A 27,146-nucleotide genomic window follows, 5' to 3' on the forward strand; every position below is an offset into this window, starting at 1 on the left:
ATACAGCTGAGAAACACCTGTACATAAGGAAGCCCCCCCACCCCGCCACCCCGCCACCAAACTCATTCTTTCTTATTTCTTGTGGAAACCGTACAACCTGTTCATCTGTGACAGTGTAGCGCTTTACTCCAAAGCTGCTTGAGCAGTTAACTCATGGTCATGGCCTTAGTGCACAGCAGAAGCAGGACAGCATAGAAAGCTTCCCATTGAGCCAATAAATAGCTCAAAAGGTGGCAAAGCTTGTTGAATCAGGGAGGGAGAATTAGTTTTAGAATTAAAAACTGTTGGTCTTAGATTATGAGAAGACACTGACTTTCTCATGGTGCTAGATAAGGAGACATGCCTTTTGCCAAATGTGGTGTAGAGAAGTAAACAGTGTGGGATTTAGGAGCAACTTAACATGGTAGGTAAGCTGGATCCTGGTACTTAGCAAAGCATTTCCTTCTGCTCTGATTCTCAAGGGGGAACCTGAGGCAGTGCAGGAGCTGCCTGCTGCAGAGCCCGCCCCGAGAAGTGTTTCCCCTGTGACTGTGCGTGTGACTCTACAAGACGACGACGACAGCAGTCACCCGAGCAGCCTACTGTCCGCTTCCGCGAGCGAAGCCGTGCCGCAGGACCCTGCCAGCTTTAAGGAAGACGCAGGTGAAAACACGGCGTTGCTAGGTAAGTGCTTGCAGGTGATGCCACAGTGCAGCGTTAGGAAAATTAGGAAACGTAGAAACACAGGAAGGAAAAACAAACCCTGTAACCCTGTCTCTCTCCAGGCGTTTTCTGTGTTTGAGGGTGGGAAGAGATGGGTTACGTACTGTGACGCAGCCTGCTGTTTGCACTGAATGAAGCTCCTTGTTCTAGAAGGTTTCCTGTATAGCCGTAGTACTGCATTTCGGGTTTTCTGTGATGTCCTTAAGCTGTTGATGGACGTTTACTAGCGGTAACGCCTTCGAGTCGTGTGTGTAGTTACCGCTCTGTCACCTGGCAGGTGACACACATTTTTGCATTATGGATGCAGTTGCATGTGTGGTCACTTTGTTTCTCAAATGAATTGCTCAGTTCCTCCCCAGCTTATTCTGTGGAGATACCAGTGTTTTCATATTGATTCTTACCTGTTGAAAATGTTATGTTTTTGTCATGTAATCCTCCCATTCATCATATCCTTTGACTTTTTGGTATATTTTATATAAAAATTTTTATGGAGTCTAGTTTCTCATTCTTTCATTATTCTACCCTTGGTAGCAAGCTAATTTAGGAAAGTGTTTATTTCAGGATTATAAAGATATTGGCCTGCATTTTGCTAGTATTCATGGTTTTTGCATTTTACGTTTAAATTTGAACCACATAAGTTAAGGTATGTGAGGTGAGATTTAACTAATCAGTTTTTCCCCAAGTATTTAACCAGTTTTCCTAATATCTAGTGAATGAATAATAATTCGCAAAGGTATGTTTTAATATTTGCAAAACAAGGCAAATTCACTCCTTTAAGTTTTAAACCAGTGCTAGTGAAAGAATGCATTGTGAGGAGGAGGAGAACACCTTCACAGTATGACACATTGCAGCGCCTGATCTGTGGCAGCAGTTTTCCTTAACTGGCCCTTCTGCTGAGACCAGACCTCTACCAGGCACTGTTGTGTTTATAAATGGCTCGTTTTTAGGAGTCCCCTTAGATTTGAGGCAGAGCACATGCCAATGTGCTTTTTGAAAAGCATTGCCGCTAAATTCAAGAAAAACTAGATTTGCTTTCTCTGTAACCGCTGCGGAGTTCTTTAAAAACAGATAGAGGCAGTTATCCTGACACCAGCACCTTCAGAAACAGTGAAACAGTCCCGGGGTTCTGCGCTCCTGTTTCCTGGAGGACACCACAGTGCACCATGATCTCCCCAGATGCCTCTTAGAACTAGGACTAGGGTGAAGGATTCTCACCTCCCAGCCTGTGGGGGGCTCATGCTTTGTTGTTTTCTTTTACTTTTTTTAATTCTCAAGTGTTGTTCCCTAGTAAACTGACAAATCATTTGTAAAATGTACTTCCTATTTTATAATAGTTACAGTATAAACAATATTAAATTTAGAAAAATCATTTCTCTTACACAGACATTACACTACTAGAACATTACATAGTTTGTAGCCTCTCCTGAGCAACTTGGAATCCATTGTGGAAATTGTTCACAGCAGACCCTGGAGCAGGTGCTCCTCATACTCCCACATTGGCCCCTTCCTCTCTCTCACAGCTGCTTGGTCTTTGGGTGATAAGTATGCGAGGTAATACATATGTTAATTGGCTTGATTTATCCATTCCACAATGGATACATATTTCAAAACACGCTGTATACCACAAATATGCAGTTTTTATTTGCCAATTTAAAAATTCAGTTTTAAAATTGGGAGGAAGAATTTAATAAGAGTACTACTTTACCGTTAAATTAAAAAATTTTAATTGGCAAAAGAAAAGGATTTGGTTCCGCTGCTGTGTTTGAGGCAGTATTACTCTCCTGTCAGGAGCCTTTGACACCAGACTGATGTTGCCCTCCTGTTCTGTACTCCTGTGATGCCAACTGTCTGTTTAATGCCGGCTCCACTCCTGCCATTTGTAAAATGGGAACAACATGCCAATGTCCGCCTCAGAGTCCAGTGCTACATCGTCCAGCAAATGCTAGCTGTTGCTTTCACGGTGGCAAAATCACCAGTCTTCGCTGTTGCCACTTGTTTGAAAGCACTGTAGTCCCACCGCCTCTGACTCTGTGACACCATGCTGATCTGACCAGATGGGAAGTGTCTCATGCCATTGGTGAGAGGGATCTGATAGGTTTTTCTTGCTGACCACCTCTGTGGAATGGGTTGTTATTTTTGCGTGTACATTTATGTTTCTGTAGTTTGTTAAGTTATCTTCAGATGAGAACTTTGTGCATAACAGGCTCAGGGTGGGCCGTCCACCTACTGCCATCACACGGCTTCTGTTGCTTTGTTGCAGACGCTGGCAGGAGTGACCCGCAGCACGGAGGACCCGCCTCTTAGCACATGTTCCCGCTGACAGCATCACTGACACAGCTGTGGCTTGAACTAAAGGACATTTTTATTTTTTTTAAGCACATAGTTTGTATACTTGAAAGTAATGTACATTATTTTACCTTTCAGATTCTGATTTGTTATGTGAAGGGCTAAGATATTTTATTCTTGAAGAGGTTTTTGATTAGTCTTTATATTTATCTACTAAAATAGTGTTTACGATTTAAAAAAGTGTTGTTTCAGACTGTCACAAAGACAACACCGAGGGAAGGCACTCTATTGTGGAAGACAGGTGTATTTCCAAATACCAGATTAGCTACCACGGTACTGTAGAAACAAGATAAGTCCTATTGCTTAAGGTTCTTAGGCAGAGCACACTGATTGTTTAGATAATTGACATAGTGTTGTTTAATTCAGTAATTGATCACATGGGCTTTCCCTGGAGGAAAGACTTTTTCAGAATTTTAAACTTATGAGAAATCTGCAGCTTTCTTGCACATCTGTATGTATATAGTGATTTCAAACCTGAGAATACTTTTTCATTGTTTGGAATTATGAGAAAAGCACTAGATGACTGGGATTTGCATTTTTCCCTTTATTGCATAATTTCTTGTGATACTTTGATGGGAGAAATTTGTCTGTTTTTTCCTAAATAAAAAACTAAGATTCTTTATTGCACATGAGCATTAAGTTCTTCACGGCCTTGTTTAGGAAACTGAGTAGGTATATTGTGTTTTTTTTTTTTTCTATGATAAACTGGCCCCAATTATAATTTAATTTTTACATTTAAGAGATGACAGATGACAGTTTATTTTTGTTGTTGGAACATAATAACCAGTTTTCTTGATGCTTTTTTTTTTTTGTAAGCTAATTTTATTAGAGAGACAGAGAAACACACAGGAGACAGACAACAGAGCTCCCATCCGCTGAGTTCCTCCTCAAATACATGCAACAGCCTGGCTGGCAAAGACCAGGAGCTGGGAATTCAACCCAGGTCTTCCCTGTGGATGGTAGAGACACAACTACTTGAGCCGTCACCATTGCCTTCCAAAGTAGACATTAGCAGGAAGCTGGAATCAGAGCAGACTTGGCACTGAACCTGGCACTGTGATATGGGATTTGGGGATCCCAGCTGATATCTTAACTGCTGTGCCAAACGCCCACCTCTTGCTTAGTTTTTAAACAAGTTTATTTCCAGAGATAAGATTACAGTTATACCAGCCTCTTTTATTTTTTTTTTAAAGATTTATTTATTTATTTGAAAGTCAGTTACACAGAAAAGGAGAAGAAGAGAGAGAGAGAGGTCTTCCATCTGCTGGTTCACTCCCTAGATGACTGCAATGGCTGGAGCTGCACTGATCCAAAGCCAGGAGCTTCCTCCAGGTCTCCCACACGGTACACAGGCCCAAGGACTTGGGCCATCTTATTCTGTTTTCCCAGGCCATAGTAGGGAGCTGGATTGGAAGTGGAGCAGCCAGAGCTTGAACCAGTGCCCATATGGGATGCTGGCACTGTAGGCGGCGGCTTTATCTGCTACGCCACAGTGCCCGCCCCTCTTTTATTAATAATTTGCTGTTCAAACTTTTCAGTTAAAGTGTATTTGATAACTGTTGGTTGAGAAATCACACCTCTGTAATTACCATGGACATTTAACATTTAAAGATGTATTTGAAAAAAAAATGTGTTTGTTTGAAAGGCAGTGTCAGGGAGGGAGAGAGAAGGCAGAAAGATCTTCCATCCACTAGTTCACTCTTCAAATGGTCCAAACAGCCAGAGCTGGACCCATCTGAAGCCAGGAACCAGGGTCTCCCATGAGGGTGCAGAGGGCCAAGGATTTGGGCCATCTGCTGCTGCTTTCCCAGGCACATTAGCAGGGAGCTGGATTGGAAGTGGAGCAGCAGGGATTCGAACTGGTGCCCATATGGGATGTGGTGGCTTCACCCACTATACCATACCACCAGCCCCAACTTTTTTTGGCTCGTTTCCTATTTTTTTTTTTTAATTAATTTATTTATTAGAGAGGCAGAGGCAGAGCAAGGTCTTCCATCTGCTGGTTTACTCCCCAGTTGGCCGCAATGGCCAGAGCTGAGCTAATCCGAAGCCAGGAGCTTCGTCTGGGTCTCCCAAATGGCTGCAGGGGCCCCAGGACTTGGGCCATCTTCTGCTGCTTTCCCAGGCCATAGCAGAGAGCTGGATTGGAAATGGAGCAGCCAGGACTCGAACCAGCGCCCATATGGGATGCACGCACAGCAGGCCGCGGCTTAACTGCTAGGCTGCAGTGCTGGCCCCTCTATTCTTTTTTTGATGAAAGGCAGAGACAGAGATCTTCCATGCTCTGGTTCTCTCCACACATGCTTGGGACAGCTGGGGCTGGGCCAGTGGAAGCCATGTGGGTGGCAGGGGGCCAAGCACTTGGACCATCACCTACCACCTCCAGGGATGTACCTTAGCAGGGAGCTGAAATCAGCAGCAGAGCTGGGACTTGAACCAGGCACTCTGATGTGGGGTTTGGGTGTCTGAAACAGAGTTTTAACCAGTGTACCAAATGCCCACCTGTGCTGTTCTTATTTGTAGGTCAGTGGAGCAGACTTATATAAAGCTTTTGGAGCCTGCTCTGTTTTAGAAAGTGATTAAATAAACTCACACCTTGCTGTCTCACTGAAGAGATGGAAGTGAAGGAGCTGAGCCAGTAATTTTTTGAATGTGAAATTGTAGTCCTGTGTTGCTTCTAAACTGGTTACTGTTTGTTGTGTAAGCAAGAACAAATGTTTACTGACAATTTTTAAAATCATAAGAATTTATCCTTGTAGCTTATCTAGGATAAAAGGTTTATAAAACTTGCTGTTATTTACTAAAATATTCAGTGTGTAAACAGTTTTGCCAGAATAAACTGTAGGAGCAGATGCAATATGCGGAGCTTCAGAAATAGATTTGCCTTGCTTTGAGCTTCACAGGTTTCCACAATAACAGCTGTTGTCTTTGAAATCTGCCCTCTGCTCTTCAGTGAGAATGGAAAGTGCATCCTTGATTCTGCACCACGTGGGATGCTTGCTCTTTAACTTTTGAGAAGCTTCGAGGTGGAAATGCTTTACTTAGTAGTTCCACTTGATAATTACAGAGGTGTGATGTTCATCAGCTGTCAGTCACAGCTTCCTTTAATTCAGAAGTTTGAGCACTAAATTCTGAGAGGCTGGAATGACTGTAATTTCCTCTAGAAACACAAGTAGCAGAATGAAGTCAGCAGAAGACTTCTCAGGACTTTGTAATCAGTGTTTCTCCTTTGATAGTCTTTAACTTGGCAGTTGGTGGCCGCGCCGGCGGTGAGCGTCCAGGGCAGTGAGGCTCGCTGTGGTTCCCTTGCCTGCCTGTCGTGCTTCTCGACTCCTCCCTGTCTTCACTCGCAGTGTGGGCTTCCAGCAGAAAACCACGAAGGGCCCGAGAGGGGTGAACATGGGACACTGTGGGGCAGGTAAGCATTTGTGTTTGCATGCTTTTAGACATCCTGAACGTACAGCTTTTCCTAAAGAGTGCTTCCTGCAGCTACTGAGGAATGATGACAATAAAAGGCCGAATTGCAGTGTCTCCGTTAACAGTTGGCTCTCTGTGGGCACACGATGACAAAATCTCCCGAAGCGAACCACCGGTCTGACCTCAGTAATGTCAGGAGTAGAGCTTCATGCTTTTAGGAAAGCTTTCTAAGGGAAGTGGCCAACAAAGGCATTCCCGAAAAGCTAGGTTATTTTTTTAACCAGAGAGACAGAGTACACACTCCCACCCACAGCCTCCCTCTCCAGATTCCCACAACAGCCAACGCTGGGCTAGAAACAGGAGCCAGAAACAGCAGTTCAGGTCTCCCAGATGGTGGCAGGAACCAATTACTTGAGCCACCATCACTGCTTCCCAAAGTCCGTGCATTACAGGAAGCTGGAGTCAAGAGCCAGAGCTGGGAATCAAATCCAGGCACAGCCAAACACCTGCCATGGTAATATTAAAAAAAATAATAAAAAAATAATCATTGACCCTTGGAAAACACTGGGGCTTGAACAAGTAGTAAGCACCTCCCTGTGTTCTTTGAGGTTTGCTCACCTAAACAAAGGCTACTGGATTGGAAAAATAGACCTTCAAGAGTACCTGTGTGCCCATATGGATGGAACAGCCAGTGTGACCAATCCCTAGTAAGGGAACTAAATTTGGCAGCAGTCTCTCTTGACCACATTAAAATGCATTGCTCAGGCCAGCGCCGCGGCTCACTAGGCTAATCCTCCACCTTGCGGCGCTGGCACACCGGGTTCTAGTCCCGGTCGGGGCGCCGGATTCTGTCCCGGTTGCCCCTCTTCCAGGCCAGCTCTCTGCTATGGCCAGGGAGTGCAGTGGAGGATGGCCCAAGTGCTTGGGCCCTGCACCCCATGGGAGACCAGGATAAGTACCTGGCTCCTGCCATCGGATCAGTGCGGTGCGCCAGCCGCGGCGGCCATTGGAGGGTGAACCAAGGGCAAAGGAAGACCTTTCTCTCTGTCTCTCTCTGTCCACTCTGCCTGTCAAAAAAAAAAAAAAAAGAGGCATTGCTCAATAAAGGCTGAGATTAAGTCTAGCTCCTGGCTAGAACTTACATGTTAGTCAAATGTAGATTCCACCACCCAGCCTAAACCCTGCCTTGCAACTTACTACTAAAGCACAGGATGTTGGCTTGAAGCAAAACTAGTTTTGTGGTATAATATGTTGTTTCTGTGTTGCAACAGCTAATTAATCAGAAAAGCCACCTACGCCTTTCCCAGCTAATTTGGCTTTTTAAAAGTTCTAAAAAAGCACTTGTCAGCATTTAGTTTGCAAAAATACTAGTATTTAGATTACTCTTCTAAAAGTTGTTTCTGTAGTATCATGATGAGCCACACAGCCTTTCTATAGCCAAGTATAAAATAATGAACTGAAGAAAGTATTTGCCCTGCAAATAAATGTTTACAGTATGAGAAAAGTGAGCTGTGCTTCTGTTGTGGGCTAGTAAGAAACCTGGCCACACCAAGCTTCCTGTGGGCCAGCTGCACAGCTGTGAGGCCCAGGACTGTACCAGTGCTTTTGAGAAGCATGTGAGGGATTTCCTGCTAAGAACAGTAGTGACTGCATGAAAAGACATGGGTGCTCTTTGGCATAGTGGTAAAGATGGCACTTGGAACACCTGCATCCCTTATCACAGTGCCTTGGTTTGAGTCCGGATCCACTCTTGATTCCACCTTCCTGTTAATGGACAAACACCCTAGGAGGGTCAAGTACTTAGCTCCCTGTTATCCATGAGAGACCTGGATTGAATCCCAAGCTTTCGGCTTCAGAATGGCCCCGCCCTAGCTGTCCCAAGCAAGTATTCCGGGAGTGAACCAGAGGATCCGAGATCTCCCTGTACCACCTCCCCCCCCCCCCGCCCCCTTTCAAATCCAGGATATAAAATGAGCAAAACGCCTTACTAGGTGTATGAGACTGGAATTTTAATAAATAGTAAAATGTTCTTCCTATACAATAATTTTCCAGAATCTTTACAATGCTAAGAGGATATCAAAATAGACTTTAAAGTAGATACATACATGATCCATTTCTTAGGAATGCTAATCATTAAAAATGTACAGAACAGGGGCCAGTGCTGTAGCGTAGAAGGTAAAGCCACCAGTTGCAGTGCTGGCATCCCATACAGTGATGGTTCAGGTCCTGGCTGCTCCACTTCCGATCCAGCTCTCTGCTGTGGCCTGGGAAAGCAGTAGAGGATGGCCCAAGTCCTTGGGCCCCTGCCCCCACGTGGGAGTCCTGGAAGAAGCTCCTGGCTTCGGAGATGCTACCATCTGAGGAGTGAACCAGCAGATGGAAGGACCCCCGTGCCCCGCCTCTGCCTCTCTCTGTAACTCTGCCTATCGGATAAATAAAAATAAATCTTTTAAAAAAATGCACAAAACAGTAAGTTACTTAAAATTAGGTTTGAATGTGTGCTGTATGATAAAAATTGTACAATACTGTTTCTGTAAAGTTGCTTAAATGGATACTACACTTAAAGATATGAAATAGTTGAATTTTTTTTAAAGATTTATTTGAAAGGCAGAGTTACAGAGAGGCAGAGATCCTCCTTCCACTGGTTCACTCCCCAAATGGCTACAATGGCCATAACTGGACCAACCCAAAGCCAGGAGCCTCTTTCGGGTCTCCCCCGTGGGTGCTGGGACCCAAGCACTTGGGCCATCTTCCACTGCTTTCCCAGGCCATAGCAGAGAGCTGGATCAGAAGTGGAGCAGCCGGGCCCATATGGGGTGCTGGCGCTTCAGGCCAGGCCTTTAACCTGCTGCGTCACAGCACCAACCCTGAAGCCAGCTATATTTTAACAACACCAACACTAAGATGTAACTAACTTACTGCTGCCTTCTTTTTAACAGGTCATTTGAAGATGTTACAGCTAGAAGTTGGAACTAGAAAATCCTGAGAATTCAAGGTGCTAATGAACTAAATTGAACTCATTTAATTGTAATTAAAAATGGATTGCAGTTAGAGTCCCAGGATTACAGCTTGTTTTACTGTAGGGAGACAGTCTCCTAAACATGTTTAATCAAGAGCCTTTTGGTAGTGTAATAAACACTGTACAACTACTATTCTTCGTAGGATGTTTAATTTGAAGATCTTTTATTTTTCAACGAAACAGTCTGTGACCTTGACTCTGTTTGCAATCCATATATAAGACTGCGCCCACTCACCGAAGTGAGCTCATTCCTTGCAGGCACCAAGCAGTGAGGAATCGGAGTTCCCCAGTGCCCACGTTCCTGACGCTGCCCAAGGGGCTGCTCTGCCTTGTTTCAGCTCCCATGTTCCCAAGACATCCTTCTTTCTTGCCACACGTTCCACATTTTTGTATTTCGTTGGCAAATCCCTATTCAGAATGGCGCCTGTGTGAACAGGCTGTGACATGCTTGAGGACAGACACCGTGGCGGCTGAGTTCAATGTTCTGTAGCCCGATAATCGAGGGTCCTGGGACCTAAGGTAGGGTTGTGTCCAGTGGCAGTCACTGAAACTGCCATTCCTCTAGTCTTTTCCGAATGCTAATAGCAAAATAATGACACCTACTTTTAGGCATTAAGAGAAATCAGGGTTCTTAGTATCACTTTAGCTGGACTGAAGGTGTTCCTGTTAGGGTTTGGGTCATTGCTTCCTCCAAGCAAACATACCTACAAATCCCTACTTTCATAAGAATAACCAAGACACAATTTATTACAAACCTAGGCATACTGCTCTGTTTTCTAGTACTTTAAGGCTGGAATTTAAATATTAAACTACTAGGCTTGGCTTCCTTTTAACTTTTGTTAAGCATTGAACAACACATCAGATACACAGTTGATTTAAGAATTTTTAATGGAAGGCACTGTTGTCCAGAGTCATGAGGGGTGACAGCAAACACGATCCCCTCTGCTGCTCTCCTACTCTTCGAATACCTGTCCACCCCAGTTCATGCTGGGAACATGCAGCTCCCACGCACCAGGCAGTGTGCAGGTGGTTCTCAGTGGTGGTATTACCTCCTAAAACACTGACACATTTTCTCTTTAAACAAACAAACAGGCTATCTTACACAAGACAACACCTTGGGGGGGGGGGGGGACCAGGAACCTGTACCAGCTATTTCTGCCTACAAAAAGATGTCTAAGAGTTCCCAGAAATGCACTTCTCCTGTCTGTCAGGTCCCCATGGCAAGAAGGATAAAGGTACAAGCATGTCCTTGGTTCAGACTGTGTTCAATGAGAGGCTGAAAGCTACAGGCCTAAGTAGCTATAACAGCCAAACTTCTCTTTGCTGTCTGAGGATCCAAAAACAGTTGCTTTCAACTCAAGGACAACATCACAAATTCTTAAGAATGTCCTTAAATACTTTTAATGTTGGAACCTTAGGAAAACCGGGTTCCTGATCAGAAGTCTATAGCTCGTCTTTTAAGCAAAAACAGGCACTTTGCTCTTCAGTGCAAAACAAAAATCATTTGTAGTCAGCTTTTGGGGGATAACTGTTCCTCCCATGGATAGTCAGCAAGATCCCTAAAAAGGCGATTTTCCAAGTTCTTACCAAAAACTCATCTATAGGAAAAGTCATCCAGGAAAACAAAACGTGGTTGAAGTATGTAAGATGTTGTCGGAGTGCACTAGGCCAACAGTTTTGAGCAGGAAATCACAATGAATGGAGTGGCTCTGCTGAGGTATCACTTGGACATTTTGGTCTCCGAAGGTACTTCTCCAGTATCCAGTGTTTTCAGCAACCGGAAAAGGCCAGCAGCTTCTCGTATCCTACTGAACTCAATACAGAATGCCTGCACTTCTATAAACAAGTCCTGCACGTTAATAATTTTGTTACGGATCAGGGACTGGAGAAAGACGCACACGAGACGCACCAGACGGTTCTGAAAGAGAGAGAAGTTTCAGTGTGCCCGTTTCCCTAGCAGACACTTAGGAAACTTGCAGAAGTTTGTTACTCACCTGCATATATTTATCCTTAATTTGTTCACAAGTAGAGATGCAATTTGATATATAAAGGTGAATAAATTCTGGAGGTAGATCAACAGCTGTGGTCAGTCTGTTTTGTGAAAGAAAATTTGGGTTAATTTTAATTGTTAACAACAAAAATTGTTAATCATAAAATGGAAATTTTCCTTTGGTCATTCAGTGAAACTGGTGGATTATCTAATTGCCTAGGTTTCCATAGGCTTAGGTGAACAGACCTAACAGCCACACCCAGTTAGTCACTGTGGGACTTGTGTTTTCTCAGTCTATATTTAGCATCACACAATGCAGTTACTCATTAAGCAACCATGTTTGAGCATTATGTCTGAGTATTCTAAGTTCCAACAGTCTCAGCAGTTATGTTCATTTAAGTAACAAGTGCTATCAGAGGCACTGTGAGAGAAGGTAAAAATTCAGTACGTCAACAGTGCATCATATAGCCAGAGGCCACAGTGAGGGATTTGTTGGACAGAAGTAATGTGACGAGAGTTGGGGAGTCTAAGGAGAGGGACAGTCCTGGCAACTGAGGAAGAATTGGCAGGCACAGTCAGGAATGCAGCAAAAACCTGGTTGGGATGTTACAAAAGAATTGAACTTTACAGTATTTTCCAAAGGATTACATGGAATGTTTTAAGCAAAGCGGGAAAAATGGGGCTGGAGTGAGATTTCCTTGCTCGGTTCAGTCTGGGAAATACTGGGTCACATTAAATTGGTTTGCTGACTGCAAGGCTTTCACCAGGCTAACCATGAAGAATGTGTTTCCCAAAGAAGAGTAGCATACAGTGCCTTCTCCAAACGTCTCTGGCCCCGAAACTTTTTTCCGTAAGGCACTGAGGATCTGAGGTACCAAGGAAACACTGCCGTGGGTCCCTGCAGTCTCTTGAGATTTGTGTCAGCAAGTCTTTTCACACTTAGGGATAAACACACTAAGGGGTAACAAAAAACAGGACCTTGTCTTTAGAGTCATACTAAGACAAGATACAGTTCTTGGGCTAAGGGCCAAATGGTAACACAGCTGCTCATACAGAAAGGAAAGAAGTGAGCACGGGGACCTGAATGGAACTGAGCCCCTGAGAGCAGCGAGTCTGGACTGGCGGGCAGAGGCGAGGCCTGAACGATGACAGGCAGACATGGAGCAGAGGCTTTGAACAAGAGGAAGTTGGGAGCCTCAGGTTTCCTACCCCCAAGAGCATGTTTGTTTTAAAATATTTGAAAGTCAGAGACAGATCTTCATCTGCTGGTTCATTCCCCAGATGGCTACAATGCCCAGTCTGAGCTAGGCCAAAGCCAGGAGCCAAGAGCTTCATCCAGGCCTCCCATGTGGGTGGCAAGGGCCCAAATACTTGGGCCATCTTCCACTGCTTTTCCCAGGCCCTTAGTGGGGAACTGGATAGGAGGTGGAGCAGCCAGGACACAAACCTGGTGCCTATATTGGATGCTGGCGCAGGCGGTGGCTTTCCCTGCCATGGCACAGTGCAGGCCCCAAGCACATTCTACACACAAACTTAAGCCCACTCAGCTGCCTGCTGTGCTTTTTGTCACTGGCTGATTTCAAGTCAATTTTTAAAAATCTCCAACTTTCAAACTATTTTTCCCTCCTGTGCACTTAGTCTGGATGTATATATCCCACACGCTGGATGAAACGTGGAAACTCACCGATTTACAACTTCCATCGAGTGTAAGGACATGTCCATGTTGACCAGGACGGAGAAGTACTCAGTGATCTGGCTGGACTGCATCAATTTCAGCAGCATTTCTATGGCAACTAAAGGGTTGTTTTCCACTAGATCAGGAAGTTTGGCTGGAGTGAGGCCAATGTGATAAACAAGTTTGGGGTCTTTCTCCAACTCTCCAAGGAGCTAAATAAAACCAAATTTTAAGAGAGGCTGAGTCAAATTGTATAATTTCCACATGCATACAAAAGCAAATATTTTACAGAAAAAGGTATAAAAGCATCTGCATTAAACAGCACAAATTTCTTCCCTCAAGTCCATGATCATCTTGTCTGGACATTTAATTTTATACTCGAATTGTGAAGATACCAGATTGAAAACACAAGACAACTTGTAACTTCACCAGTGACGTACAACCCCTACCCCAGGGGACCCGAAACCAGACTCAATGTTGTCTGCTTGTAACCATATTGTCCTGAAATCCTTTGTATATTTTTAGATTTTTGTCACCTATTGTGACTGAAAACGGATCTTAATTAACAGCTGGTTCTAGAAAGTGCACGAGCCAGAGAAAGCACATCAGCAAGAGGCAGGTGGCTGTGGCAGGCCTGGGCTGGCACTGCTGCAGGCCCAGGCACACCCACCCTCTCCTTCTAGCAGGTTTCTGCCAAAGAAGAGCTTTTCCTTTAAGACTTCCTACGCTTCTGCACCCATCTACTTCCACACTGCACAGCGGACTGCTGCACCATGGCCCAACAGGCAGAGTGAACAGACAGGGACTCTGAAAGCAACACTCGATGGGGAGCCGGGTGGGAGACGCGAGGACCTCACGGAACCCTGGACCTGAAGTCAAAGGCACTCAGCTGCCACAGGCCACTCCCGCTCAGACAGCCCGGGCGGCTGTTGTCTCACAGCCACCACACACCATCTGTGGGATGGGGCTGGGCCACCTACCCTCGCTTCACTCTCAGCCTCTGAAGATGTGTGTGAAGGGCCTGGCTGGTGCCACAAAGTGAGACTCCTCTCCCAGAAATGAACTGATCGTAACTGACATTTTTAGTCATCAGACCGGGTGCCCTTTCCACCAGAGCAAAATTACCAAAAGGGGAACGGGCAGGCTCCACTGCTGGCTCGCTGACGCTACCAGTTGGCTGCGCACCTATTCCTTCCCGGAAACCAAAGGGAACGCGTGGTAGGCTAAAGGTGTCTGCTGTAACAGGTACCTGTGTCTGTTGGGGGGAAGACAAGGGACTTTTGAAGGCTTTGGCCATGATTCGCTTGATCTCCACACCGGTGCTGTTCTTCACACACATGGACTTATCCCACTGAACCGCGTGGTCCGGCTCCGTGGGGTTCAGCCAGGCCAGTTCATCCTCGCAGATGTGCAGTGGAGGCGGTGGGCGGATGAACTCCGGCCGGAAGTGGCCTGGAACGAGAGTGGCAGTCGGGCCCTTTGCTACCGAGCAGGCCGGGCTGGCGTTAAAACCGGCAGAACGCAGCCATGGTTTCCTCTTGTCTCCCCACAAAGGAAGAGCTTGGTCCCTGGCACTGTGCTGTTACCCTGTTTTTGTGTTCTCTATTTGAAGTCTGAATGAAACCCTGACGTCATGGCAAAGTCTTCTGATGGGAAAATGAACTACTGCTTGTCCACTTATCTGCACTTACCCTCCGCTTTTAAGGTACCACTGTTTTGTGCAGAGATGACTAGGAATTGTATTGGTTTCATCCACACATCTTGTAACTTTAAAGGGACAGATTATGGGGAGATTAAATGACATACAAAAGCGTGGTTGAGGGGCCAGTGCTGTGGTGTAGTAGGCGAAGCCTGCACCTGCAGTGCCAGCATCCCATATGGGCACTGGCTCGTGTCCTGGCTGCTCCACTTCTAATCCAGCTCTGCTTTATGGTCTGGGGAAGATGGCCCAGGGTTGGGCTCCTGCAGCCACTTGGAGGACCCAGAATAAGCTCCTGGCTTTTGCAGCCATCTGGGGAGTGAGCCAGCAGATGTCTCTCCCTCTCTGTAGCTCTACCTCTCCAATCAATCAATCAATAAAAATTTTTAAGAAAAAAGTATGGTTGACCTCTGAAATTTTCAAATGAAAATGGAGATTTGTGAAAATAAACAGGATATTTGTGAATTTAAGGGCTCATGAAAAACAGTAAAAGTACAGCAGGAAACCGAAATGACAGCCCTTAAACTGAACTGTTTTGTAAGACTGAACTCCAAGTTCTAAGTCCACTAAAGTCACCACCGGCCAGGACTCTGAATCAGCGTTATGCCCACTCTGGTTTCCAGCCAGGGCAGGAGGAGGCTGAGTCCTCCTGAGCCCCTGTCGAGTGTGAGATGGACTCCAGCTCCGTCTCCTTTGGGCTCACAGTTTTGAACACTCAATGGGAAGCAGTCCTCAGGAGGTGGGGTTGGCAGGTGCATGGCTAAACCATGCATCATCAGTGATGTGCTTCTCACATCTTTCTGGTGGCCCGTGCAATTCAAAGTTCAAGTCAAGTAGTAAATCGGGCGGGGAACGTCCAGCCCACAGTCCGTGCAAGGCCTGTGAAATCATTCGGTCCGGCCCTGCCATCGCAACTGCAGGCTTGTTTTGAAGGCGATAGTTTTGTATAGCCTACGAGTTATGTTAGAAATATCCAAGCGGCCCTGGGCAGGAAAAGCGCTCCCTGCCCTGTTAACAGAAACCATTCCTTTCAGGCACGGCGGCCCATTTCACAGTCCTGCTCTCTTGGAATTAAATTAAGAGGTGCAAGATCAGTACAGCTTTAAAGTGGAGATGGTAATAGTGGTAAGATTACTAAAGAGGTACAGAATAAACAATAAGGTACAAAAGCTGAGACTTGAGTAAAATCATAGAATTTAAATCTTCAAGTGCTCTCATGATGGCATACTATCTGGCGTGCAGTTTTGTTTTTTGTTTTTTTGTTTGTTTTTTTTTTTTTTTTTTTTTAAGAAAAAGCTAACTTGGAGCATTTCTACTACTGCTGTTACAGACAGCCTACTAGGAAGTTTCATAGTAAGTTGAAGTTTAAATAGCAATAAAGATATAAAGTGCCTCAAAAAACAAAGTCTTAGGGGCACTGGTAGCATAAAACCAAGAGCAGGAAATAACTTTATACATATACCTACTTTCAATAGGTGGCTTTGGTCCGCTGACTAAAGCTTCCGTGATCTGAGAAGCAACTGAGCTGTCGAATCCAGAATTGGAAGAATCCGGGTCTGGGTCACTGAGAATACTAGGGAAGCTGGCTTTGCTTTGGGTTGGCAATTCAGACTGGCGTTCTGGAAAAGGGTACAGGAGGAAACTTGTAAAACCGAGGGCACCAAGAGGCAATAGAAAAGACAGACTAACCGGAGGAAGCTGTCTGCAACACACCAAGATAAAAGGCCAAAGGGCCAGACTCTGTGTATGCATAATATATTCTTAAACTGCTACAAATCAACTTGGAAAAAAACAGGAAAAGTTAGACTAATGAACAGGCATTTTACAAGGAAGCTTAAGTGACTAATAAACAGTTGAAGCTATTTAATCCCATAGGAACCTAGGGGAATTCAGTTAAAGCACAGGATAACACACACTCACCAGGACTGACCAGTTAATGAGGGTGTTATTATCAAGTGCAGAGGACATAGGGTCACACACACTGCTCCTGGGGATGAAAAAAGGCATGGCGACTTTGGAGGACAGTGTGACATTACCTGCTGCTATGATGTGGATTTGGTTTATCCCCCAAGGGTCCCCAAAAGTTAGAAGGTGTTATCAGCTGGGTCCCCAGGGCCTAGCAGGAGATCCTTGGGTCACTGGAGATTTGCCTTCAGAGGGGATCTGGATCCCCGGGACCCTTGAGTTCTCAGGAGAGGGTTACTGTAAAAGGGGCAAGCCTGGCACACACGCCACACCTTCACCAGACCCTGTGCCACATAAGCTTTCAAAACCATGAGGTAAATACACTTCTCTTTCTAAGGAACAGGTGTGAGGTATTTTGTTAACGTAGCAAAAAGCTGAGTAACACACCTAGTGAAGTGTGACACGTGCCTATCTTTCCAAGAGGAAACACAGGAGTCTTGGCAATGCTCGCAGCTTAAACAACCGATATCCTACTGCACGAACATACCAACAGCAGTGACAGGCAGCCACGGCAGAGACTCGGCGCCACCCTGCACTCCGAGCTCAACACTCAACAGGAGGAGAGGCCCAGTGAGGAAACCTGTACCCAGTGCATGAAGTAGGCAGGGGCGGGGGGGAAGGCGGGAAGGCCGGCAAGCAAACGGAGACAGCGTATCATGGACGGACGTCAGGCTAGTGATGGGGGGTGAGGGGGCAGCAGGCAGCAGCCTCCATTCCCTAACCTGGGCTGGCCGCTGCTGTGGTTTACCGCGTGACAAGCCCTCCAAGCAGCTGTGGTCTGGATTGTGTCATTTTAAACAAAGAAGGCTCAATCCTCATTAAGGAGCTACAAAAGTCCATGAAAGACCATAAGGCAAATGGAGGAAAAAGCCCAGAGACATAGAAAGAACCCTCAGAACACACATCAGCTAAGAGGGGGAGCTGCCTAATGCTGCCTATCCCCTCGGCACCAGCCAGTTTTCATACTATCTCTGGTTAAGGAAACCACCATTTGCTTTCTAGTAGATCATATCTGGCACTAGAGGCTAACGAGTATTTTTGTGTTCCTTTGGCCTTCAAAGTCTTTAAGATTTTATTTATTTGACAGGTAGAGTTACAGACAGTGAGAGGGAGAGAGAGAGAAAGGTCTTCCTTCCATTGGTTCTCTCCCCAAATGGCCACCATAGCCGGCGCTGCACGGATCCGAACCCAGGAGCCAGGAGCTTCTTCCGCATCTCCTACAAGAATGCAGGGGCCCAAGCACTTGGGCCATCCTCCACTGCCTTCCCAGGCCACAGCAGAGAGCTGGACTAGAAGAGGAGCAACTGGGACTAGAACCCAGCACCCATATGGGATGCCAGCGCTGCAGGCAGAGGATTAACCAAGTGAGCCACGGCACTGGCCCCAGCCTTCAAAGTCTTAAGAAGATTTCTCTTGCTTTCAGAAAATAACCATTGGTATACTGATATACTCCAGTTAAAAAGTGCTGTTCAGACTGTTCCAAAGAGAAGTAAGTTACTACAACACGTGGCCTTGTATTAGAAGCCCAGTGTGTGCTATATGGGGTCTGAGGATAGGGCACTGTCAACATTACTCTGCAGCTCACTCACAATATCAAGGGTTTGCAAATCTAGTGACATGTTACAGTTGCCCAAGTGAGAAGCTGGTGCTGTGGCACAGCGGCCAAAGCTGCAACACCAACATCCCATATGGGCACCGGTTCTAGTCCCGGCTGCTCCTCCACTTCCGACCCAGCTCCCTGCTAATGGCCTGGGAAAGCAGTAGAAGATGGCCCAAGTCCTTGGGCTCCTGCACCCACCCAGCGGAAGCTCCTGGTTCCTGACTTCAGATCAGCTCAGCTCCAGCCATTGTGATCATGTGGAGAGTGAACTAGTGAACTAGTGGGTGGAAGACCTCTCTTTCTTTGCCTCTCTATAACTGCCTTTCAAATAAATAAATAAATCTTTAAAAGTAATAACTGCCCTAGTAAATCCCTCTTGCGTGACAAGAGCTGTGTTGTAGAGTAGGCAAGCAAAGATCCTCTGATTTCTCAGAACTCAGACAGCCTGACCCTGAACAGAAGCTACAGCAGGTCTTATTATTATTTTCTGTCATCACCCACTGTCTGCTTCAGAACCCTCATTCATTTGTTTATGTGTAGCACAGAATATTCCAAAACAACCCTGAAAAAGAAGAACAAAATTGGAAGTGTTAACACTTCCTGATTTCAAAAATTAGTACAAAGCTGCACTAATCAAAACAGTGTGGTACTGGCAAAAAAGACACACAAGTACAAACCAAGAGAACACACTAGAAAGCCCAGAAATAAACCCTGGCAAACAGGAGAGAAGGACTTTCGACAAGGATGCCAAGAAAACAGTTTTGGCTCCTTAGGGTCTCTTGAAATTCCTTTGGATTTTTGTTACTTCTGCATAAAATGTTGCTGGGATTTTGACTGGAATGGCCCTGAATCTGTAGATTGTTTTGGGTAGTACTGACACCTTAACAAGTGAGTCTTCAATCACAGGATTATTTTTAATAGAAACTAAACGTTAGCCAGCATTCCTCTACAACGGGAAAAGCAGTCATTTCAAGTGAAAACTCAAAATGTTCTCAGAGGCCCCATTAGCATCAAAACAGGACGTGCCCTCAGGAGCCTGTGCTGAAACGACATTTTTTATGGAAGTAGAGACGCAAAGCTAAGAGGACCAGCACTACCACCCCCGGAGGCCCACGGCTCACCCGCCAAGGCTAGCTGAAGTCCGCTGATGTCCACAGACTGGCCCATGTTTCCGACGTCCATCAGCGCGATCTGGCGAGGGGTCTTTTTGAAGAGTTCCCTGGGCGGTGCCAGCATCAGCTGGGAAAGAAAGAACTTTTCCGGTGGAGTTATAGGAGGTAAAAACCCTGGAAACAGAAACGCACAACAATTTCTCCAGTGGCTAATTTTAAACATTAACCTGAATCTGGTAAAACTAGCATTTGCTATGTGCTACCTCAACCCCCATATTTTTAAAGACTAAATTACAAGTAAGTTTCAATTAGCCAAATAAATACATTGATGACCGGTGTAACTAAATTTGGCATTTGAAAATTCTATGATCTGCGGCACCATCAGCCAAACTAAAGGTTTTAGTAACTATTAAGAACTTCACTTTGGGGCCAGCGTTGTGGCACAGTTGGTAAAGTCACCACCTGCAACACTGGTCTCTCATATGGACGCTGGTTCAAGTCCCATCTGCTCCACCTCCAAACCAGCTCTCTGCTACTGCACCTGGGAAAGCAGGGGAAGATGGCCCAAGTGTTTGGGAAGCTGTATCCACATCGAAGACCTAGAAGAATCTCCTGGCTTTGGCCTGGCCCAGTCATTGTGGCCAGTTGGGGAGTGAACCAATGGATTGAAGATCTCTCTCTCCGTCCCTAACTCTGCTTTTCAAATAAATAAAACAAACCTTTAACAACAGCAACAAAAACAACTTCATTTCCCAAGATGCCTCAAATCCTTTCATGATAAAGCTTACATGTATTCAAGCATACACAGGTAATAAAAACTCCAGGGGCTGACACTATGGCGCAGCGGGCTAACGCTCTGGTCTGAAGCGCCAGCATCCCATATGGGCGCCGGTTCCAGTCCCGGCTGCTCCTCTTCCAATCCAGCTCTCTGCTATGGCCTGGGATGACAGTAGAAGATGGCCCAAGTCCTTGGGCCCCTGCACCTGCGAGGGAGACCTGGAAGAATCTCCTGGCTTCAGATTGGCAGAACTCCAGCCGTTGCGGCCATCTGGGGGGTGAACTAGCAGATGGAAGACTTCTCTATGTCTACCTCTGTCTATAACTCTTTCAAATAAATAAAAATAAATCTTAAAAAAAAAAAAAAAAAAAAAAAAAAAACCTCCAGCCCTCAGAATGCATTTCCTTCTTTCCTGCTGCAACCACACAGAAGCTGAGAGCAGAAAGCAAGAGTAGGGACGCCCACACACACCCCATACCTGGCTCCAATGCACTGGGCCCCTCGAACACTCCCACTGGCTGTGTGAGCCTTCCCTACGTCCCATGTTCATCCGCTCACCAAACCTCAGCTGTCAGTCTGGCAGTGTGGCCGGACAGCAGCCAGCCACGCGTCAGCTTTCCCACTGCACCCCCTCAGCTCCTTCCCGAGCCCCCTCCTTTCCCGCTGGCTCCCAGGGCCACCCTTGTTTACCTGCCACCCATACAGGGCCCGTGTCTGCCTCCCCCCCACTGAGCTGCACTTGTAGAGGGTAAACCTGCTCCCGTTAGTTACCTTGCTCACCCGCACCTACAGCTCACCCTCAACGCCTCTCCCATTCATGCGGGTGCAGTCCAGCCGCGCAAACCACCCCCCCTCCTCTGAACACAGCGCTTCTCCAACAGCACCTCACAGGGCCCCACACTCCGCCCAGCCACCCCCATCCCTAATCTACATCCAGCAAGAACATCACCCCCGAGACCCTCTCCAGCTCCACAGTAGTCAGGGCTCCTCTGTGAGGGGCATTGTGCATCCATCGGTATAGCCCTGCGCAGTCTGCTGTGGCTGTCTCTCAACCAGACTGCCAGCTTCTTGAGTCCAGAGTCTCAGGTACCGTTGCAAGCCTCGCTGGGCTCACACTCATCTGAAAAGCTGTTCAAAAATCCACCTGCTTGGCCTGCAGCTGGCTGCAACACCCACCCCGCGTATCGGGGTTCCTGATTCCAGGCCTCCCTCTGGCTCCTGACTCCCGCTTCCTGCTCACGCGGGCTCCAGTAGCTGGTTCTTGCCTGCTGCCAACAGTGGCCTAAGCACCCGTACCTAAAAGCCATCTCGGCCCAACACAAAAGCAGGGGACCAATGAGAAGATAACTTCAGATCCAGAGGTATGGCCAAGTAGACGCCCTCTTGCGCACTGGAAAAAATCCAGGTATCACCTCAAAACCTATTGCCTTCACCGTGGCTGGGGGTTCGGCGGGCCCACCGCTGCCCCATCGCGGCGCCAGCGGATCAAGCCGGTTCCCGCGACACTGGTCCCCCGCTAAGGCCTCCGTGTCCCCTTCTTCATCACCACCGCCTCTCTGTCTGGCTGACCAGTCTCCCACGGCAAATCCACACAAATCTAAACGCCGCATCCCTGCGTCCACCCTACTGGTAGTAGCCATCTGACCCAACGGCCCGGGAGGCGCGCGTTTTTCTAACCGAGACCGTTGATTGGAGACGGCACCTTCTACCTTCTGTCCTCAATCCCAGTACCCGGGAGACGGCACCTTCTACCTTCTGTCCTCAATCCCAGTACCCGGGGGGCAGGTAACCAAGCACAGGAGGCGCTGTTCACGCTGTCCTTCCGGCCAACCACGCCTCCGGGTTGGGGTACAGACTTGCACTCACTCCGCTGCGGCTGGAGACCGGGGCAGAGCCCGTGGGTTCGCAGCTCCACCCTCCACACACCTCCGCCGGGCTGTATTCGAGAGGAGAGCAATCCCAGGCCCAAGTCCATCGATGGCTCGCAACAGACGAGGTGAGTACGTTTCGGTGCAAGCGAACCACCGCCTCTCCACCCGCTAAGAGTCGCGGGGAAAGGCCGCCCCTGGCCACCCCACCCCGCCCGGGGAGGTACCTGAGAGCGGCGGGCGGTCGGGCTCCTGGCCGCCGCGGGCGGGCGGCGCGGGGTTGAGCAGGTGCGCGAAGCTGGCGGCGAACGGGTTGGCGGCGAGCGGCTCGGTGCGGTACATCTCCCAGAGCAGGTAGAGCGCGGTGAGGCGCTGCGCCGCGCTGGGCAGCAGGTCCGGCTGCTGCAGCAGCATCACCAGCACCGAGCCCAGGCGGAAGTGGTCGGCCTTGCTGAAGTAGTGGTGGAAGGCGGTAGACAAGCCCTCGAAGGTGCTGCCGCCGCCCGCCTCCTCCGAGATGATGCTCAGCAGGCTCGACAGCTCCTTCGGGGTCAGGCTCATCCTGCCCGCCGGGCCCCCCGGGCCGCCGCCGCCGCCGCCGCTCCCCGGCCCGGGGCCGCCTGATCCGCCTCTGCCGACGCCGGAGCTCCCCGGGCCGCTCCGGGACGCCGACCCCGCCGCCTCTCGGGCCCCCCTTTGCTCTGCGGCGGTGAGAAGCCGGCCCGATGCCGCGCTCGCCCCGCCGCCGGGCATCAACTTCGCTCGCCCGCGCTGCTTGGCGGCCCGAGCGGCCCTGGCGCCGACGCACTCCGTTCCCGCAGCCGTAAAGCGCGCCGTTACACGACAGCGTCGTAAACAAAACACGCCGTGAAACCTGACGGCCGAGCGAAAGCGAGGCTGCTGGAGCGAGGCCCAGGAGAGGATCGGGAGACGCGAGGTGGGCGGGGCGACGCTGCCGGAAGTCGGGCTGTGGCCTCCTGGAGCGGCGGGGGCGGGCCCGGCCGGCCCGGTTCTGGTCTGGCTCGGTGCTAATGGACTGGGAGTAGGGGTGCCCCAGGTCCAGCGGGAGCGTACCCGCTTAGGAGTAGCCCAGGCACTGCCTGGCACCAGACTGCCCCAGCAAATGGTGGGTGCTTTATTGTTTGGAAAAATGCATTTTCGGTGCTAAATACTTTTCCATGTGATATCCTCAACTATTCATGGTAAAAAGTAGTGCAAATTGGCCTGCGCCGCGGCTCAATAGGCTAATACTCCGCCTTGCGGCGCCGGCACAACGGGTTCTAGTCCCGGTCAGGACGCCGGATTCTGTCCCAGTTGCCCCTCTTCCAGGCCAGCCCTCTGCTGTGGCCAGGGAGTGCAGTGGAGGATGGCCCAAGTGCTTGGGCCCTGCACCCCATGGGAGACCAGGAGAAGCACCTAACTCCTGCCATCGGATCAGCGTGGTGCGCCGGCCGCAGCGGCCATTGGAGGGTGAACCAAGGGCAAAGGAAGACCTTTCTGTCTCTCTCTCTCACTGTCCACTCTGCCTGTCAAAAAAAATAAAAATAAATAAATAAATAAATAGTGCAAATTGAAGACACCACACATTCACCAAAATTGATGTTTACGCTTTTTTTGCAGCACGGAATCTTATCCAGGAATCTTACTTAGTTTAACTAGACTTGAAGATGTTTGCAACAAATATGCATTAGCAGAATCATTCCTGTGCCACTTTGTGTTTAGCTTGCTCTAGCCTTTGTAAATCCCAGTGCCTGTCCCACCCCCAGGGATTCTGATCCCGTGTTCAAAAACAAACACTCCACAGGTGACTGTAAGGTGCCATGTGGGCTGAGAACCACTGGGGCAGGGGCGGACATTTCCCTAACCCTACAGTAATTCCTGTTTGGGAATCCTATGTGCGCTGAACAGTGCCTTTAGCTCGTTGTCTAGTTACACGCCACCTTAATTCTTCTGATTTTTTTTTTTTTAAGGTTTTTTTTTTTTTTTTTTTTTTTTTTTTTTTTGACAGGCAGAGTGGACAGTGAGAGAGAGACAGAGAGAGAAAGGTCTTCCTTTGCCGTTGGTTCACCCTCCAATGGCCGCCGCTGCAGCCGGCGCACCGCGCTGATCCGATGGCAGGAGCCAGGATCCAGGTGCTTTTCCTGGTCTCCCATGGGGTGCAGGGCCCAAGCACCTGGGCCATCCTCCACTGCACTCCCTGGCCATAGCAGAGAGCTGGCCTGGAAGAGGGGCAACCGGGACAGAATCCGGCACCCCAACCGGGACTAGAACCCGGTGTGCCGGCGCCGCAAGGTGGAGGATTAGCCTATTGAGCCACGGCGCCGGCTCCAATTCTTCTGATTTTTGATACAAGATGTATTTTATTTGAAAGACACAGATAGAGAGCACGCTATCTTCTGTTTCCTGGTTCACTACCCGAATGCCTCCTACAGCCAGGCTAGGTCCAGGCAGAAGCCAGGAGCCAAAAACCCCATGGGGGCTTCCCACATGGGTGACAAGGACTCAAGTACTTGGGGCATCAGCCGCTGTCTCCCAAGGTGTGCAGTAACAGGAAGCTGGGTCAGAAGTGGAGGGGTGGGGTGGGGGTGGGGTAACCAGGACTCACACCAGGCGCTCCTGTATGGGATGTGGGGTGTTCCAAGCAGCTTAACCAGCTGTGCCACGTGCCCACCACCTAATCTCTTCTTAAGGAAGACAAATGACTGGGTCAACAGGTGTGAAGTAATGTTCAAAAGTTTATTCAACTTACTGCTAGAATGTCCTGGAGGATTTCACCAATTAACGTTCTTGATAACATCAAACATCATTTGATGGCGTGGGAAACTGATTCAAAGTAGCTTGAAAGTACTCTCTGGGGGGCTGGCACTGTCCACAGGGTAAAGCCGCTGTCTGCAGTGGTGGCATCCCATATGGGTGCCAGCTTGTGTTCCGGCTGCTCCACTTCCAATCCAGCTCTCTGTCATGGCCTGGGAAAGCAGTAGAGGATGGCCCAGGTGCTTAGGCCCTTGCACCCACGTGGGAGACCCTGGCTTTGGATCAGCACAGCTCCAGCCATTGTGGCCATCTGGGGAGTGAATCAGCAGGTGGAAGACCTCTCTCTCTCTCTCTCTCTGCCTCTCTGTAACTCTGCCTTTCAAATAAATAAATTTAAAAAAAATTATTGAAAAAAAGAAAGTACCCTCTGGATTAGATGTTATTTATTTGAAAGACAAAAGTGACAGAGAAGAGACAGAGAAATCTTCCATCGCTGATTCACTCCTCAAATGGCCACATGGACCAGAGCTGAGCCACTCTGAAGCCAGGAGTCAAGAACTTCTCCCAGGTTTCCTACATGGGTGCAGGGGCCCAAGCACTTGGGCCATCCTCCTGTGCTTCCCCAGGCCCACTAACAGAGAGCTGGATCAGAAGTGGAGCAGCCAGGATTTAAACCTATGCCTGTATGGGATGCCGGCTTTGTAGGCATCAGCTTAACTCACTATACCACAATGCTGGCCCCAGTAAATCTTTTATAACAAAGTTTTTTATTATAAAAATTTTTGTTTTGTCTGAGCTATTTCACATTACAAAGTTTGTTTTCACATTATAATTGTGACAGCAATTAGCCTACAATACTGGTAATGTTTAATAATACTAATTAAGATAATTTTAATTATTAAAATTAATTATTAGCATAGTAATTAAATTTTAAATTATTAGTGTAATAATACTATTATTAATAAATTAGTGTAAAACATGCAGGCCTGGGCCAGGCTAAAATTATGGGCCAGGAATTCCATCCGGGTCTCCCATGTGGGCGGCAGTCACCCAGTGACTGGAGCCACCATCTGCTGCTCCCATGGGTGTATGTTAGCAGCAAACTGGATTGGAAGCAGAGGCTGGACTTGAATCCAAGCACTTTGCTATATTCAGACATCCCAAGTGACAGCTTAACTCACTGCAAAACAACAGCCAGCTCCTATGGGAGCATTTTCAAAATTAATGTAGTATCCAGGGCTTCCCGTGTGTTCCCTCCAACCAATTCTGACACCCTCCGTTCATTTCCTAGTACTACTATAACAGCCACAAACGAGGTCACTTAACATTTCATCTGTGCACTTGACCCCCACCAGCTTTGCTGAGCTCCTGTTGCGTTGCATACTGAGCCGCAGGCATTGTAGAAGGGCAACAAACCAAGGCAGTTGAGCCAGCAGTGCTGAGAGAGGTTTGGTGGCCTCTTCATTGGTGCCACAGTTGCCATCACTGCCACATAGAACTTCTGGAAAAATCAGCAGCTCATCCTGAGTTCACCACATAACCAAAACACCCCCCAAGATCCCTTCTAAAATGGGTCACAAGTTTCCCTTTCTTTTTGGAACGAATGTGCAGAACACAATGTCATTATCATTGTAACTACATTATGCTCTACCAGAGAACTGTATACCCTATAGAAAGTCACAAGGGCACTTCAGAACTGAAAGTTACAAGGGCAACAGAACTGAAAGATAAGTTTCTCTTGCCGCACAGTGGGGTGCCTGTATATATACTGTACAAAGAATTGAGGCGGAGTAAGTATTTAGCCTGGCGGTTAAGACATGCATGTCACATACAGGAGAACCTAGGTTTGAGTTCTGACTGTAGCTCCTGATTCTGGCTTTATGGTAACGCAGGCCCTGGGAGGCAGAAGTGACAGCTCAAGTAATTGGATTCCTGCCACCCACGTGGGAGATGTGGATTGAGTTCCTTACTCCCAGCTTCAGCCCCGGTCCAGCCCTGGCTGCTGTGCCCATTGGGAGAGTGAACCAGTGGATGGGAGCTCACTCTGTCTCCTAGCCTCTCAAGTAAATCGAACTAAAATTTTAAAAAATGTTTCAACAAAAACTGTAAGAGAGGAGCTTACACAAAGACACACAAAAAGATAAATAGAAAATAATAGCCTGTTGTTTTGAGGGGCTAGAAGGGTTAACAGGCAGGTAGGGCCCCCTGGGAATGAGAAACC

General features: G+C 47.8%; 2 protein-coding genes and 1 non-coding gene across 4 annotated transcripts in view; 2 read left to right on the forward strand and 1 right to left on the reverse strand.

The window, feature by feature from the left end:
* Positions 1 to 11,561, forward strand: part of RNF149 (ring finger protein 149) — a 34,301-nt gene extending 22,740 nt beyond the window's left edge. Inside the window, exons 6-9 of one of the 2 annotated variants that reach the window (XM_070068717.1) lie at positions 462 to 663; positions 2,963 to 4,392; positions 6,285 to 6,466; positions 9,405 to 11,561. In XM_070068717.1, coding sequence (XP_069924818.1) covers positions 462 to 663; positions 2,963 to 3,006 — 246 coding nt within the window. In that variant the 3' untranslated portion in view covers positions 3,007 to 4,392; positions 6,285 to 6,466; positions 9,405 to 11,561. Of the gene's footprint in view, positions 1 to 461; positions 664 to 2,962; positions 6,467 to 9,404 lie in introns of both variants that reach the window. The other variant, XM_008253292.4, reaches the window with a different exon arrangement.
* On the forward strand, positions 6,540 to 6,653 carry LOC127490466 (small nucleolar RNA SNORD89). Its single transcript, XR_007918413.1, has one exon. It is a non-coding gene; the product is annotated as a small nucleolar RNA SNORD89 (small nucleolar RNA).
* On the reverse strand, positions 10,355 to 22,997 carry CNOT11 (CCR4-NOT transcription complex subunit 11). The gene is made up of 7 exons (XM_070068716.1): positions 22,399 to 22,997; positions 19,535 to 19,699; positions 16,315 to 16,467; positions 14,399 to 14,601; positions 13,159 to 13,361; positions 11,479 to 11,575; positions 10,355 to 11,402 (listed from the first exon to the last, which is right to left on the reverse strand). Exons 1-7 carry the CDS (start codon positions 22,922 to 22,924, stop codon positions 11,205 to 11,207), a joined length of 1,545 nt encoding a protein of 514 aa, XP_069924817.1. The 5' UTR covers positions 22,925 to 22,997; the 3' UTR covers positions 10,355 to 11,204.
* Between the last annotated feature and the right edge of the window lie 4,149 nt (positions 22,998 to 27,146).

This window comes from Oryctolagus cuniculus, chromosome 2, assembly GCF_964237555.1.
Source record: "Oryctolagus cuniculus chromosome 2, mOryCun1.1, whole genome shotgun sequence".
Taxonomy (NCBI): domain Eukaryota; kingdom Metazoa; phylum Chordata; class Mammalia; order Lagomorpha; family Leporidae; genus Oryctolagus; species Oryctolagus cuniculus.